Source organism: Moschus berezovskii, chromosome 4 (genome assembly GCF_049115385.1).
Source record: "Moschus berezovskii isolate FMDL1 chromosome 4, NW_MosBer_1.0, whole genome shotgun sequence".
NCBI lineage: Eukaryota > Metazoa > Chordata > Mammalia > Artiodactyla > Moschidae > Moschus > Moschus berezovskii.
Window position 1 is genome coordinate 93,253,816 of NC_142463.1, and position 14,375 is coordinate 93,268,190.

Here is a 14,375-nt window from a genome sequence, read left to right on the forward strand (position 1 = left end):
ATTCCTCCCAGAAACAATTAGACAACATTGTATGTGTAAAACTATACTCACCTTTTTGGTAAATTAGGAGAATAAGATTTTGCTTTTAGGTTGGGATTTTGCTCAAAAACTGAATCCTTTGCTTGAATCTTCAAGAGAAGTGAGAGATTGATTTTTAGTGAAGTGATGGTCATGATAGATTTTTAACATTCACAAGATGGAAAAGTTATTTCTCAGAAAATATAAAGATTTAAAATAATTCATGAAAGAATCATATGAGTTTCCAAAATGTTGAATGCAGCAAGAACCTGTTCACATACTGAGATCAAAAGGATCAAAATAAAAGATTAAATAGTGTTATGGAGATTAAGAAGGATTTGCTTATAGCATCATCTTTTCATATGTGAAAGTTTTTAAATGTTGTTTACTTAAAATACAACCTTATTCTCAAAAACATTGTACTTTCAGAAATTTCATCATCTCAGCTTTTTATGTTATGTCCTCATGCTTGCTCCATCTTTTTCTTCCTTACTGTGCTCCAGCTATACCGGTTTTCTTGCCATTCCTTAAGTATACCAAATTCATTTCCAATTCAAAGCTTTTACTATTCTTTCTGATTGAAATACCCTTGCTCAATATATTTTGCATGGTTGGTTCTTTCTAAAGTAATTATTCTCTACTTAAATGTCACCTACGTAAGGAAACCTTCCCTGACCACTCAACCTAAAATCACACTCCCAACCCCCTGCGCAAACACTCTCAATCTTTATTTTCTTCATAGCAATTATCACATTATGAAATTTGTTACTGTGACTCATGGAATCCAAGCTACCAGCAATTGTAAAAAATATCCTGCCTTTGGAGCTGTTTAAATTTGTTTTCTAAAAAGTCAGCAGTGGTAAGATTGCACTTGTAATGGGTTTAATTGTGAATCTCAAAAAGATATGTTGAAATCTAATCCCTGAAATCTGTGAATGGGACTTTATTTGGAAATAGGATTTTTGCAGATGTAATTTAAGATGAGATCATACTGGATTATAGTGGGCCCTAATACAATGACTTGTGTCCTTATAAGAAGAGAAAACACAGGGAGAATATGGTGTGATGATGGAGCCAGAGACTGGAGCAATGTATCTTCAAGCCAAAGAACACCAAGGACTACTGGAAACACCACAAAATAGGAATAGGCAAGGAAAATTCTTCCCCTAGAGCTCTGAGAGACCATGGCCTTGACGACACCTTGGTTTTAGACTTTCTGACTCCAGAACTGAGTTTTAAGCCCCCCTTGGTTTACAGTACTTTGGCCACCTCATGCGACGAGTTGACTCACTGGAAAAGACTCTGATGCTGGGAAAGGTTGGGGGCGGGAGGAGAAGGGGACGACGGAGAATGAGATGGCTGGATGGCATCACCGACTCTGTGGACATGAGTTTGAGTGAACTCCGGGAGTTGGTGATGGACAGGGAGGCCTGGCGTGCTGTGATTCATGAGGTCGCGGAGAGTCGGACACGACTGAGCGACTGAACTGACTGACTGACTGACTGGTTTACAGTACTTGTTACAGTAAGCCTAGTAAACTGATACAGAAATTTAATACTCCACTTTTAATAATGAATAGAACAATCAGAAGATCAACAAAGAAACAGAGGACAGACATGGATAATCACGTAAACCGATAAGAACTAACAAAATCTCATAGAACACTCTACCCAGCAACAGAGACATTCTTCTGGAACATTTATGGAACGTTCTCTAGGACAGACCATATATTAGACCACAAAACAAGCTTTAATAAATTTTAAAAAATAGAAGTCATACGAAGTATCTTTTTCAATTAGAATGGATTGAGACTAGAATAACAGGAAAAACTGGAAAATTCACACATATGTATTAATTAAACTATGTTAAACAACTAGTGGATCAAAGGAGAAATCACAATAGAAATGAGAGAATACTTAGAATTAAATGAAAATACATCATATCAAAATATACGGGATACAGTGAAAACAGTTCTTAGAGGTAAATTTACAACTGTAAATGTGTAAAAGAAAGATTTCAAATCAATTACTTAACTGTACATCTTAAGGAACTAGCATAAGAACAAACTAAACCCAAAGTCAGCTGAAGAAAGGAAATATTAAAAGATTACAGCAGAGATAAATGAAATAGAAACTAAGAAAACAGTGGAGAAAACCAACAAAACCAAAATTTGATCCTTTGAAAAGATCAGTAAAAATTCACAAACCTGGCCCGCGCTTGGAGGGAGACCCGGCGGCTGCGCTTAGAGGGAGAGCCGGCACCCGCGCTTGGAGGGAGAGCCGGCGGCTGCGCTTAGAGGGAGAACCGGGCTTGGGCGCCCCAGCCCCCAGCCCCCGCCGACGCGGGCAGGGAGGGCAGCCAGCGCCGGGGCGGGGGCAGCCGCGGCCCCAGAGAGGCTTCCCGTGCCAAGCTGCAGGCAGGCTTCCTTGCTGGCCAGGACTTCTTGGGTTCGGGCCGGTCGATATCCGCCTGAGAAACTGCGCCGGTTGTACTCCCAGAAAACCGAGCGGCGGGGACCGGGAAGGCGATAAGTCGCAGCGACTGCGCTCGCCAAACGCCTGGTCACCTGAGCTGCTAGGACCGGGGAAGGCACAAAACGCAGGCCCAGCCAAGTCTGCGCCTTTGTCGAGTACCCGAGGACCTGAACCTGAGCCGCTCAGACCTGGGAAGTGCATGCAACCCAGCGCCAGCCGCGGACAGCTTGCAGCAGAGCAAACTAAAGCCTAAGCAGCATAAACAGGGAAAGCACACATGCCTCGAGCGGGAGCATTCCCAGTGTAGCGGAGACACCGCGAGCACTCCCCACAGACGCCAGGGATATTTGTTAGTTGTTCCTCCCTCCCTACAGCAGGACTGAATAGGAGAGCCTGGGGGGAAAAAAAAAAGTGTCCACCACCGCATCCTGGAGTCAGGACGGGAATTAGACACTGAGGAGACCAGAAAACAGAAGAGGGAGAAGCCTTGAGCCTCCTGCAAGAATAAGACTGAAAACCAGAGGCAGAGGCTTAAGGCCAAATCCTGAGAACACCAGAGATCTCCGGTTCCAGAGAACATTAATTGATAGGTACTCATCAAAGGCCTCCATACATACACTGAAACCAGGCACCACCCAAGGGTGAACAAGTTTCAGTGAAAGACATACTACGCAAGCTATCCAGCAACACAGGAGAATAGCACTGAACTTCAATATACAGGCTGCCCAAAGCCACCCCAAACCCACGGACATCTCAAACTCATTATTGGACACTTCCTTGCACTCCAGAGAGAAGAAATCCAGTTCCACCCACCAGAACATCTACTCAAGCTTCCCTAACCAGGGAACCTTGACAAGTCACCCATCCAACCCCACACACAACGAGGTAACTACATAATAAAGAGAACTCCACAGACTGTCAGAAGACAGAAAGGCCACCCAAACACAGCAATATAAGCAAGATGAAGAAGCAGAGAAATACCCAACAAGTAAAGGAACAGGATAAATGCCCACCAACTCAAACAAAAGAGGAAGATATAGGGAACCTACCCAATAAAGAATTTCGAATTTTAATTGTGAAAATGATTCAAAATCTGGAAAGCAAAATGGAGTTACAGATAGATAAACTGGAGAAAAGGATGGAGAAGATGGAAGAAATGTTCAATAAAGAATTAGAGGAAATAAAAAAGAGTCAATATACAATGAATAATACAATAGACGAGACCAGAAACACTCTCAAGGGCACAAACAGTAGAATAACGGAGGCAGAAGACAGGATAAGCGAGCTAGAAGATAGAATTGTAGAAATAAATGAAACAGAGACGGAAAAAGAAAAACGAATTAAAAGAAATGAGGACAATATTAGAGACCTCTGGGACAATGTTAAACGCCCCAACATTCGAATCATAGGAGTCCCAGAAGAAGAAGACAAAAAGAAAGACCATGAGAGAATACTCGAGGAGATAATAGTTGAAAATTTCCCTAAAATGGGGAAGGAAATAATCACCCAAGTCCAAGAAACACAGAGAGTCCCTAACAGGATAAACCCAAGGCGAAATACCCCAAGGCACATATTAATCAAATTAACAAAGATCAAACACAAAGAAAAAATATTAAAAGCAGCAAGGGAAAAACAACAAATAACACACAAGGGGATCCCCATAAGGATAACAGCTGATCTTTCAACAGAAACTCTTCAGGCCAGGAGGGAATGGCAAGACATACTTAAAGTGATGAAAGAAAATAACCTACAGCCCAGATTACTATACCCAGCAAGGATCTCATTCAAATATGAAGGAGAAATCAAAAGCTTTACAGACAAGCAAAAGCTGAGAGAATTCAGCATCACCAAACCAGCTCTCCAACAAATACTAAAGGATCTTCTCTAGACTGGAAACACAGAAAGGGTATATAAACTTGAACCCAAACAATAATGAAAATGGCAACGGGATCATACTTATCAATAATCACCTTAAACGTAAATGGGTTGAATGCCCCAACCAAAAGACAAAGGCTGGCTGAATGGATACAAAAACAAGACCCCCATATATGTTGTCTACAAGAGACCCACCTCAAATCGAGGGACACATACAGACTGAAAGTGAAGGGCTGGAAAAAGATATTCCACGCAAATAGAGACCAAAAGAAAGCAGGAATAGCAATACTCATATCAGATAAAATTGATTTTAAAACAAAGGCTGTGAAAAGAGACAAGGAAACTACATAATGATCAAAGGATCAATCCAAGAAGAAGATATAACAATTATAAATATTTATGCACCCAACATAGGAGCACCGCAATATGTAAAACAATTACTAACAATTATGAAAGGGGAAATTAACAATAACACAATAATAGTGGGAGACTTTAATACCCCACTTACATCTATGGATAGATCAACTAAACAGAAAATTAACAAGGAAACACAAACTTTAAATGATACAATAGACCAGTTAGACCTAATAGATATCTATAGGACATTTCACCCCAAAACAATGAATTTCACCTTTTTCTCAAGCGCACACGGAACCTTTTCCAAGATAGATCACATCCTGGGCCATAAATCCAGCCTTGGTAAATTCAAAAAAATTGAAATCATTCCAAGCATCTTTTCTGACCACAATGCAGTAAGATTAGATCTCAATTACGGGAGAAAAACTATTAAAAATGCCAACATATGGAGGCTGAACAACACACTGCTGAATAATGAACAAATCATAGAAGAAATCAGAAGAGAAAATATGCATAGAAATGAATGAAAATGAAAACACAACAACCCAAAACCTCTGGGACACTGTAAAAGCAGTGCTAAGGGGCAAGTTCATAGCAATACAGGCACACCTCAAGAAACAAGAAAAAAGTCAAATAAATAACCTAACTCTACATCTAAAGCAACTAGAAAAGGAAGAAATGGAGAACCCCAGGGTTAGCAGAAGGAAAGAAATCGTAAAAATTAGGGCAGAGATAAATGCAAAAGAAACAAAAGAGACCATAGCAAAAATCAACAAAGCCAAAAGCTGGTTCTTTGAGAAGGTAAATAAAATTGACAAACCACTAGCCAGACTCATCAAGAAAGAAAGGGAGAAGAACCAAATCAATAAAATTAGAAATGAAAAGGGAGAAATCACAACTGACAACACAGAAATACAAAGGATTATTAGAGAATACTATCAGCAATTATATGGCAATAAAATAAATAACTTGGAAGAAATGGACAAATTCCTAGAAAAGTACACCTTGCCAAAACTGAACCAGGAAGAAATAGAAAATCTGAACAGACCCATCACAAGCACGGAAATAGAGGAAGTAATCGGAAAGCTTCCAGCAAACAAAAGCCCAGGTCCAGACGGCTTCACAGCTGAATTCTACCAAAAATTTAGTGAAGAGCTAACACCTATTCTACTCAAACTCTTTCAGAAAATTGCTGAGGAAGGAAAACTTCCAAACTCATTCTATGAGGCCACTATCACCCTAATCCCAAAACCTGGTAAAGATCCCACAAAAAAAGAAAACTACAGGCCAATATCACTGATGAACATAGATGCAAAAATCCTTAATAAAATTCTAGCAATGAGAATCCAACAACATATTAAGAAGATCATACATCATGACCAAGTGGGCTTTATCCCAGGAATGCAAGGATTCTTCAATATCCGCAAATCAATCAACGTAATACACCACATTAACAAACTGAAAAATAAAAATCATATGATTATCTCAATAGATGCAGAGAAAGCCTTTGACAAAATACAACATCCATTTATGATAAAAACTCTCCAGAAAGTGGGAATAGAAGGGACATATCTCAACATAATAAAAGCTATATATGACAAACCCATAGCAAACATTATCCTCAATGGTGAAAAACTGAAAGCATTTCCCCTAAAGTCAGGAACAAGACAAGGGTGCCCACTCTCACCACTACTATTCAACATAGTTCTGGAAGTTTTGGCTATAGCAATCAGAGCAGAAAAAGACATAAAAGGAATACAAATTGGAAAAGAAGAAGTAAAACTTTCACTGTTCGCTGATGACATGATCCTCTACACAGAAAACCCTAAAGACTCTACCAGAAAAATACTAGAGCTAATCAATGAATACAGTAAAGTTGCAGGATATAAAATCAACACACAGAAATCCCTTGCATTCCTATACACTAATAATGAGAAAATAGAGAAATTAAGGAAACTATTCCATTCACTGTTGCAACGAAAAGAATTAAATACTTAGGAATATATCTACCTAAGGAAACAAAAGACTTGTACATAGAAAACTATAAAACATTAGTGAAAGTAATCAAAGAGGACACTAATAGATGGAGAAATATACCGTGTTCGTGGATTGGAAGAATAAATATTGTGAAAATGAGTATACTACCCAAAGCAATTTATACATTCAATGCAATCCCTATCAAGCTACCAACGATATTTTTCACAGAACTAGAACAAATAATCTCACAATTTGTATGGAAATACAAAAAACCTCGAATAGCCAAAGCAATCTTGAAGAAGAAAAATGGAACTGGAGGAATTAACCTGCCAGACTTCAGGCTCTACTACAAAGCCACAGTCATCAAGACAGTATGGTACTGGCATAAAGACAGAAATATAGATCAATGGAACAAAATAGAAAGCCCAGAGATAAACCCATGCACCTATGGACACCTTATCTTTGACAAAGGAGGCAAGAATATAAAATGGACAAAAGACAGTCTCTTTAACAAGTGGTGCTGGGAAAACTGGTCAGCCACTTGTAAAAGAATGAAATTAGAACACTTCCTAACACCATACACCAAAATAAACTCAAAATGGATTAGAGAGCTAAATGTAAGACCAGATACTATAAAACTCCTAGAGGAGAACGTAGGCAAAACACTCTCTGACATAAATCACAGCAGGATCCTCCAAGACCCACCTCCCAGAATACTGGAAATAAAAGCAAAAATAAACAAATGGGACCTAATTAAAATCAAAAGCTTCTGCACAGCAAAAGAAACTCTAAGCAAGGTGAAAAGACAGCCTTCAGAATGGGAGAAAATAATAGCAAATGAAGCAACTGATAAAGGATTAATCTCCAAAATATACAAGCAGCTCCTGCAGCTCAATTCCAGAAAACTAAGTGACCCAATCAAAAAATGGGCCAAAGAACTAAACAGACATTTCTCCAAAGAAGACATAAAGATGGCTAACAAACACATGAAAAGATGCTCAACATCCCTCATAATCAGAGAAATGCAAATCAAAACCACAATGAGATACCATTTCACGCCAGTCAGAATGGCTGCTATCCAAAAGTCTACATGCAATAAATGCTGGAGAGGGTGTGGAGAGAAAGGAACCCTCTTACACTGTTGGTGGGAATGCAAACTAGTACAGCCACTATGGAGAACAGTGTGGAGATTCCTCAAAAAACTGGAAATAGAACTGCCATATGATCCAGCAATTGCACTCCTGGGCATACACACCGAGGAAACCAGAATTGAAAGAGACACATGTACGCCAATGTTCATTGCAGCACTGTTTATAATAGCCAGGACATGGAAGCAACCTAGATGTCCATCTGCAGATGAATGGATAAGAAAGCTTTGGTACATATACACAATGGAGTATTTTTCAGCCATCAAGAAGAATGCATTTGAATCAGTTTTAATGAGGTGGATGAAATTGGAGCCAATTATACAGAGTGAAGTAAGCCAGAAAGAAAAACATCAATACAGTATACTGACGCATATATATGGAATTTAGAAAGATGGAAACCTGAAACCTGTGTACGAGACTGCAAAAGAGACATAGGCATATAGAACAGTCTTTGGGACCCTGTGGGAGAGGGTGAAGGTGGGATGATTGGGTAGGACGGCATTGTACCATGTATATTATCATAAGTGACCAGTCCAGGTTCGACGCATGATGCAGGATACCTGGGGCTGGTGCACGGGAATGACATGGAGGGAGGATATGGGGAGGAGGGAGGTGGGAGGGGGGTTCGGGAGGGAGAGCACATGTACACCCGGGGCGGATTCATGTCAATGTATGGCAAAACCAACCAATATATTAATGTAAGGTAATTTGCCTCCAATAAAATTAAAAAAAATAAAATAAAATAAAATGAAGCAATTTAAATTAAAAAAAAAAAAAATTCACAAACCTTTAACTAGATGGACAAAGGGAAAAAGAGAAGACTAAAATTGTTAAAATCTCAAATTACAGAAATAAAAGTAGGGACATTATGACCAGTTTCATAGAAATAAAAAATATACATAATAATAGGAACAATTGTATGCCAACAAATTGTATAACCTGGATTAAATGGACAAATTCCTGAAACACTTGATCAACCAAAACTGATTCAGAAAGAAATGCAAAATCTGAATAGACCTACAACTGGTGAGTGGACTGAATCAGTAATCAAATATTTTCCCAACAAAGAAAAGTCCAGGATCAGATAGCTTCACTGGTGAATTCTACCACACATTTAAGGAAGAATAAACACCGGCACAAACTCTTCCTAAAAATTGACTGACAGTGCCAAGTTGACCACCCTATGAGAACAGTTACCAAAACTAGACAAAGATGCTACAAGCAAAAGAAAGCCTCAGACCAATATTCTTCATGAATATTGATGCAAAGTCCTCAATAAAATACTAGCAAACTGAATTCAGTGTAGGAAAAGAATTACACCCCTTAGGCAACTGGGATTTATTTCCAGAGTGCAAGGAATCTTGTGCAACAATCTTCAACATAAGAAATCAGTGTAACATATCATATTAAGAGAATTAAAGTGAAGAAATCCACATGATCATATCAATTGATGCAGAAAAATTTGACAAATTCTTGATAAAAAAATACTCTAATTGGGAATTTAAGGGAACTTCCTCAATATGATAAAGGCCATATACGAAAAACCTACAGCTAATATCATTCTCAATGGTGAAAGATTAAAAGCTTTCTCCCGGAAGATCCCCTGGAGAAGGGAATGGCAACCCACTCCAGCATCCTTACGTGGAGAATTCCATGGATAGAAGAACCTGGAGAGCTACAGTCCATGGGGTCTCAAAGAGTTGGTCATGACTGAGCCCCTAACACAGCCATGCCAACTCCAAGCATGCAAAGTGTTGTTATTACTTTGCAAGACCAAAATTCCTAATTTCGAAAAGCGATTACTGGCTGACATGATAGTGGCATTTGGGTACTGGTACTTTCCTTGGGATTATGAGATCACAGATTCAGGTGTGGCTTTATGAGCAAGTGAATATGCGGATAGAAGGCTGTATCATTGGTTTTGATGAGTATATGAACCTCGTATTAGATGACGCAGAAGAGATTCATTCTAAAACAAAGTCAAGAAAACAACTGGGTCGGATCATGCTAAAAGGAGATAACATTACTCTGCTCCAAAGTGTCTCCAACTAGAAGTGATAAATGAAGTGAGAAATTGTTTGGCAATACTGTTGGTTTTTTTAGGTGTCCTTTGTTAGAGATGTAGTTCTAAAACATGTATTCATATTGTTCTGCTCACCCTTATGTTATTACCAGATGGCAATAAATGCTGTGGGACTGTTTAAAAAATAAATAAATAAATAAAAGCTTTCTCCCAAAATCAGGCATATGACAAGGATGCCAATTTTTACCACTTTTAGTCAACATAATACTGAAGGGTCTAGCCAGAGCAATTAGGCACACACACAAAAAAAGGTATCAAAATGGAAAAGAAGTAAGTAAAGTTATCTTCATTCTCAGATGACATGATTTTATATGTAGAAAGATTACACACACACACACACACACAATTGCAAGACCTAATAAACCAATTCAGCAAAGTTGCAGAATATATAGTCAACACACAAAAACCAGTTGATTACTATAAAGTAACAATAAACAATCTGAAAAGAAAATTAGAAAAGCAATTAGCATCAAAAATATACATACTAGGAATAAATTTAACCAAAGAAATGAAAGACTTAACATGCTGAAAACTACAAAGCATTGCTGACAAAAGTGGAGACGTTCTATATTCATGAAGTGGATGATATTATTGTTACAATATCATTACCCGAAGTAATCTACAGATTCAGTGCAATCCCTATCAAAACAGTGCCTTTGCAGAAATAGAAAACCTCATCTTAAAATTCATGCAGAATCTCAAGGGACTCTGGCTAGCTAAAACAATCTTGAAAAAGAAGAGCAAAGATGAAGGACTTAAACTTCCTATTATCAAGAGGTACTACAAACAGTAATAAAATAATTATTTAAAGTTTATTTAAACTTATGTAATAAGTTTTACAATTTGTAAAACTTACCAGTAAAACAATATGGTACTGACATTGAACAGCCATACAGATTAATGGAATAAAATAGAGAGCCTAACAGTAAACTCACAGAAAGAGCAATTGATTGTTTAAAACATTTGTCTATGTTGGGTCTTATTTGTGGCATGCAGCATCTTTGATGTTTGTTGAAGTATGTGGGATCTTGTTCCTTGACCAGGGATTGAACCTGGGTTCCCTGCATCAAGAATGTGGAGTCTTTGCCACTGGACCACCAGGGAAATCAATGAGCAATTGATTTTTGATGAGGTGCCTAGAGCATTCAATGGAGAAAAGACAGCCTTTTCAACAAATGATGCTGGGAAAAGTGGGCATCTACATGCAAAAAAATGTTGGGTTCTTGCAGTATATACAAAGATTAACTCAAAATGGATCAAATACCTAAACATAAGAGCTAAAACTAAAATTTTTAGAAGAAAACATAGAAAGCTTCATGGCATTGGGTCTGGCAATGATTTCATATATATGACACGAAAGGCACTATCAACCAAACAAAAAAAGAGACAAATTGGATTTTATGAAAATTAAAAACCTATATGCATCAAAGTGCAAAATTAACAGAGTAAAAGGCAACATATATCTGATAAGGATTAATATCCAGAATATTTAGAGAACTTCTAAGACTCAAAAACAACCAACTCAAAAATGCAAAAAAGACACAAAAACAGAGATATGGGCAATGGAAAAGAATAGAGAGCCCAGAAATAAACCCACACACGTACAGTCAATTAATTTTCAACAAAAGAAGCGAGAATACACAATGGAGAAAAACAGTCTCTTCAGCAAGTCATGGTGGAAAAGTTGGACAGTTGAATGTAAAACAATGAAATTAGAACACACCCTCATATCATACACAAAAATAAACTCAAAATGGCTTAAAGACTTAAATATAAGACATGACACCATAAAAATCCTAGAAGAGAATTCTCTAACATAAACTGTACCAATGTTTTCTTAGGTCAGTCTCCCAAGGCAATAGAATAAAACAACATAGTATAAACAAACAGAACCCAATCAAACTAACAAGCTTTTGCACAGCAAAGGAAACCATAAACAAACAAAAAGACAACCTAAGGAGTGGGAAAAAATATTTGCAAGTGATACAACCAACAAGAGATTAATTTCCAAAATACACTAACAGCTCATACAACTCAATAACAAAAAACCAAACAATCCAATCGAAAAATGGGCAGAAGACCTAAACAGACATTTCTCCAAAGATATACAGGTGGCCAAAACGCATATGAAAAGATGCGCATCATTGCTAATTCAGTTCAGTTCAGTTCAGTTCAGTCGCTCAGTCGTGTCCGACTCTCCGCGACCCCATGAATCACAGCACGCCAGGCCTCCCTGTCCATCACCAACTCCCGGAGTACACTCAAACTCATGTCCACAGAGTCGGTGATGCCATCCAGCCATCTCATTCTCGGTCGTCCCCTTCTCCTCCCGCCCCCAACCTTTCCCAGCATCAGAGTCTTTTCCAGTGAGTCAACTCGTCGCATGAGGTGGCCAAAGTATTGCAGTTTCAGCTTTAGCATCAGTCCCTCCAATGAACATCCAGGATTGATCTCCTTCAGAATGGACTGGTTGGATCTCCTTGCAGTATAAGGGACTCTCAAGAGTCTTCTCCAACACCACAGTTCAAAAGCATCGATTCTTTGGCGATCAGCTTTCTTCACAGTCCAATTCTCACATCCATACATGACCACGGGAAAAACCATTGCCTTGACTAGACGGACCTTGGTCGGCAAAGTAATGTCTCTGCTTTTTAATATACTATCAAGGTTGGTCATAACTTTCCTTCCAAGGAGCAAGCGTCTTTTAATTTCATGGCTGCAATCAGCATCTGCAGTGATTTTGGAGCCCAAAAAAACAAAGTCTGACACTGTTTCCACTGTTTTTCCATCTATTTCCCATGAAGTGATGGGACCAGATGCCATGATCTTTGTTTTCTGAATGTTGAGCTTCAAGCCAACCTTTTCACTCTCCTCTTTCACTTTCATCAAGAGGCTTAGAGAAGTGCAAATCAAAATTAGAGGTACTACCTTACACCAGTCTGAATGACCATCATTAAAAAGTCTACAAATAAATACTTGATAGGGTAGGGAGAAAAGGGAGCCCTCTTACACTGTTGGTGGGAATGTAAATTGATGCAGTCATAATGGAAAACAGTATGGAGGATCCTCAAAAAACTAAAGTCATAAAATCCAACAATCCCACTCCTGGACATATATCCAGACAAAACTATAATTCAAAAACATTAAAAAAGAAAGAAAGAAACTTGTTTTCAACAAATAAAGGAGAAAAGATGCATGCACCCTTATGTTCATAGCAGCACAATTTATAATAGCTAAGATATGGAGAAGACTCTTGAGAGTCCCTTGGACTGCAAGGAGATCCAACCAGTCCATTCTAAAAGAGATCAATCCTGGGTATTCATTGGAAGGACTGATGCTAAAGCTGAAACTCCATTACTTTGGCCACCTCATGCGAAGAGTTGACTCACTGGAAAAGACTCTGATGCTGGGAGGGATTGGGGGCAGGAGGAGAAGGGGACGACAGAGAATGAGATGGCTGGATGGCATCACCGACTCCATGGACATGAGTTTGAGTGAACTCCGGGAGTTGGTGATGGACAGGGAGGCCTGGCGTGCTGTGATTCATGGGGTTGCAAAGAGTCGGACATGACTGAGCAATTGAACTGAACTGAAGATATGGAAGCTATTTAAATGTCCATAAACAGATGAATAGATAAAAAAGATGTGATATATATATATACATATATATTTATATTTTAATACATATATGTGAGTATATGTGTGTGTGTGTTAGTTGTTGTTTAGTCGTTGTGTTCAACGCTTTGCAACCCCATAGACTAGAGCCTGCCAGGCTCCTCTGTCGCGATCCCTGGGGTCAGGAAGATTCCCTGGAGAAGGAAATGGCAGCCCACTCCAGTATTCTTGCCTGGGAAATCCCATGGACATAGAAGCCTGGCGGGCTACAGTCCATGGGGTCACAAAAGAATTGGACATAACTTAGTGACTAAACAACAATAACAGTTTTTTAATGTATGCATTTAGGGTGCTATAAACTTTGCTCTCAGCACTCCTGGAGCTCTGTGTGACAAATCTCAATATGTGGTATTTTCATATTTTTATTCCGTTCAATGTGTTTTTCAGAAATTTCTCTTTAAACTTCCTTTTTTGTCTCAATGGATTTTTTCAAAGAGTCTTATGTGGTTTCCAAGTACTTGGTTCTTTTCTTGTTATTTTTCTGTTATCAACTTTGATTTTCATTCCATAGAACTCAGAGAATACATTCTATATGATATCAATTCGTTATGTTTTTGAGATAGTTTCATGGCCCAGGATGTGATCCACCTTGGTACATGTTCAATCAGGACTTGAAAAGAATGTATATTCTTGTGTTGTTAGGTGGAGACTCCTATAAATAACAATTTGGTTCTGTTAGTTGGTGATGGTGGTGTTAGTTCTCACATATTCTTGCTCAGTTCCTGCTGAGTTCTATAAATTTTGAGAGAGGGGTATTGAAGTCTCCAA

The 14,375-nt window shown here is 38.6% G+C and overlaps 1 protein-coding gene and 1 long non-coding RNA gene across 3 annotated transcripts in view; one reads left to right on the forward strand and one right to left on the reverse strand.

Annotated features, from left to right (window-relative positions):
• The window catches only part of LOC148778093 (uncharacterized), an 84,003-nt gene that overhangs the window by 21,127 nt on the left and 48,501 nt on the right, over positions 1-14,375 (forward strand). The window lies entirely within an intron of this gene.
• The window catches only part of PTPN22 (protein tyrosine phosphatase non-receptor type 22), a 67,358-nt gene that overhangs the window by 17,823 nt on the left and 35,160 nt on the right, over positions 1-14,375 (reverse strand). For both annotated transcript variants that reach the window (XM_088835593.1, XM_055402968.2), the window contains one exon: positions 52-128. In XM_088835593.1, the coding sequence (XP_088691719.1) occupies positions 52-128 (77 nt within the window). The remainder of the gene's footprint in view (positions 1-51; positions 129-14,375) is intronic.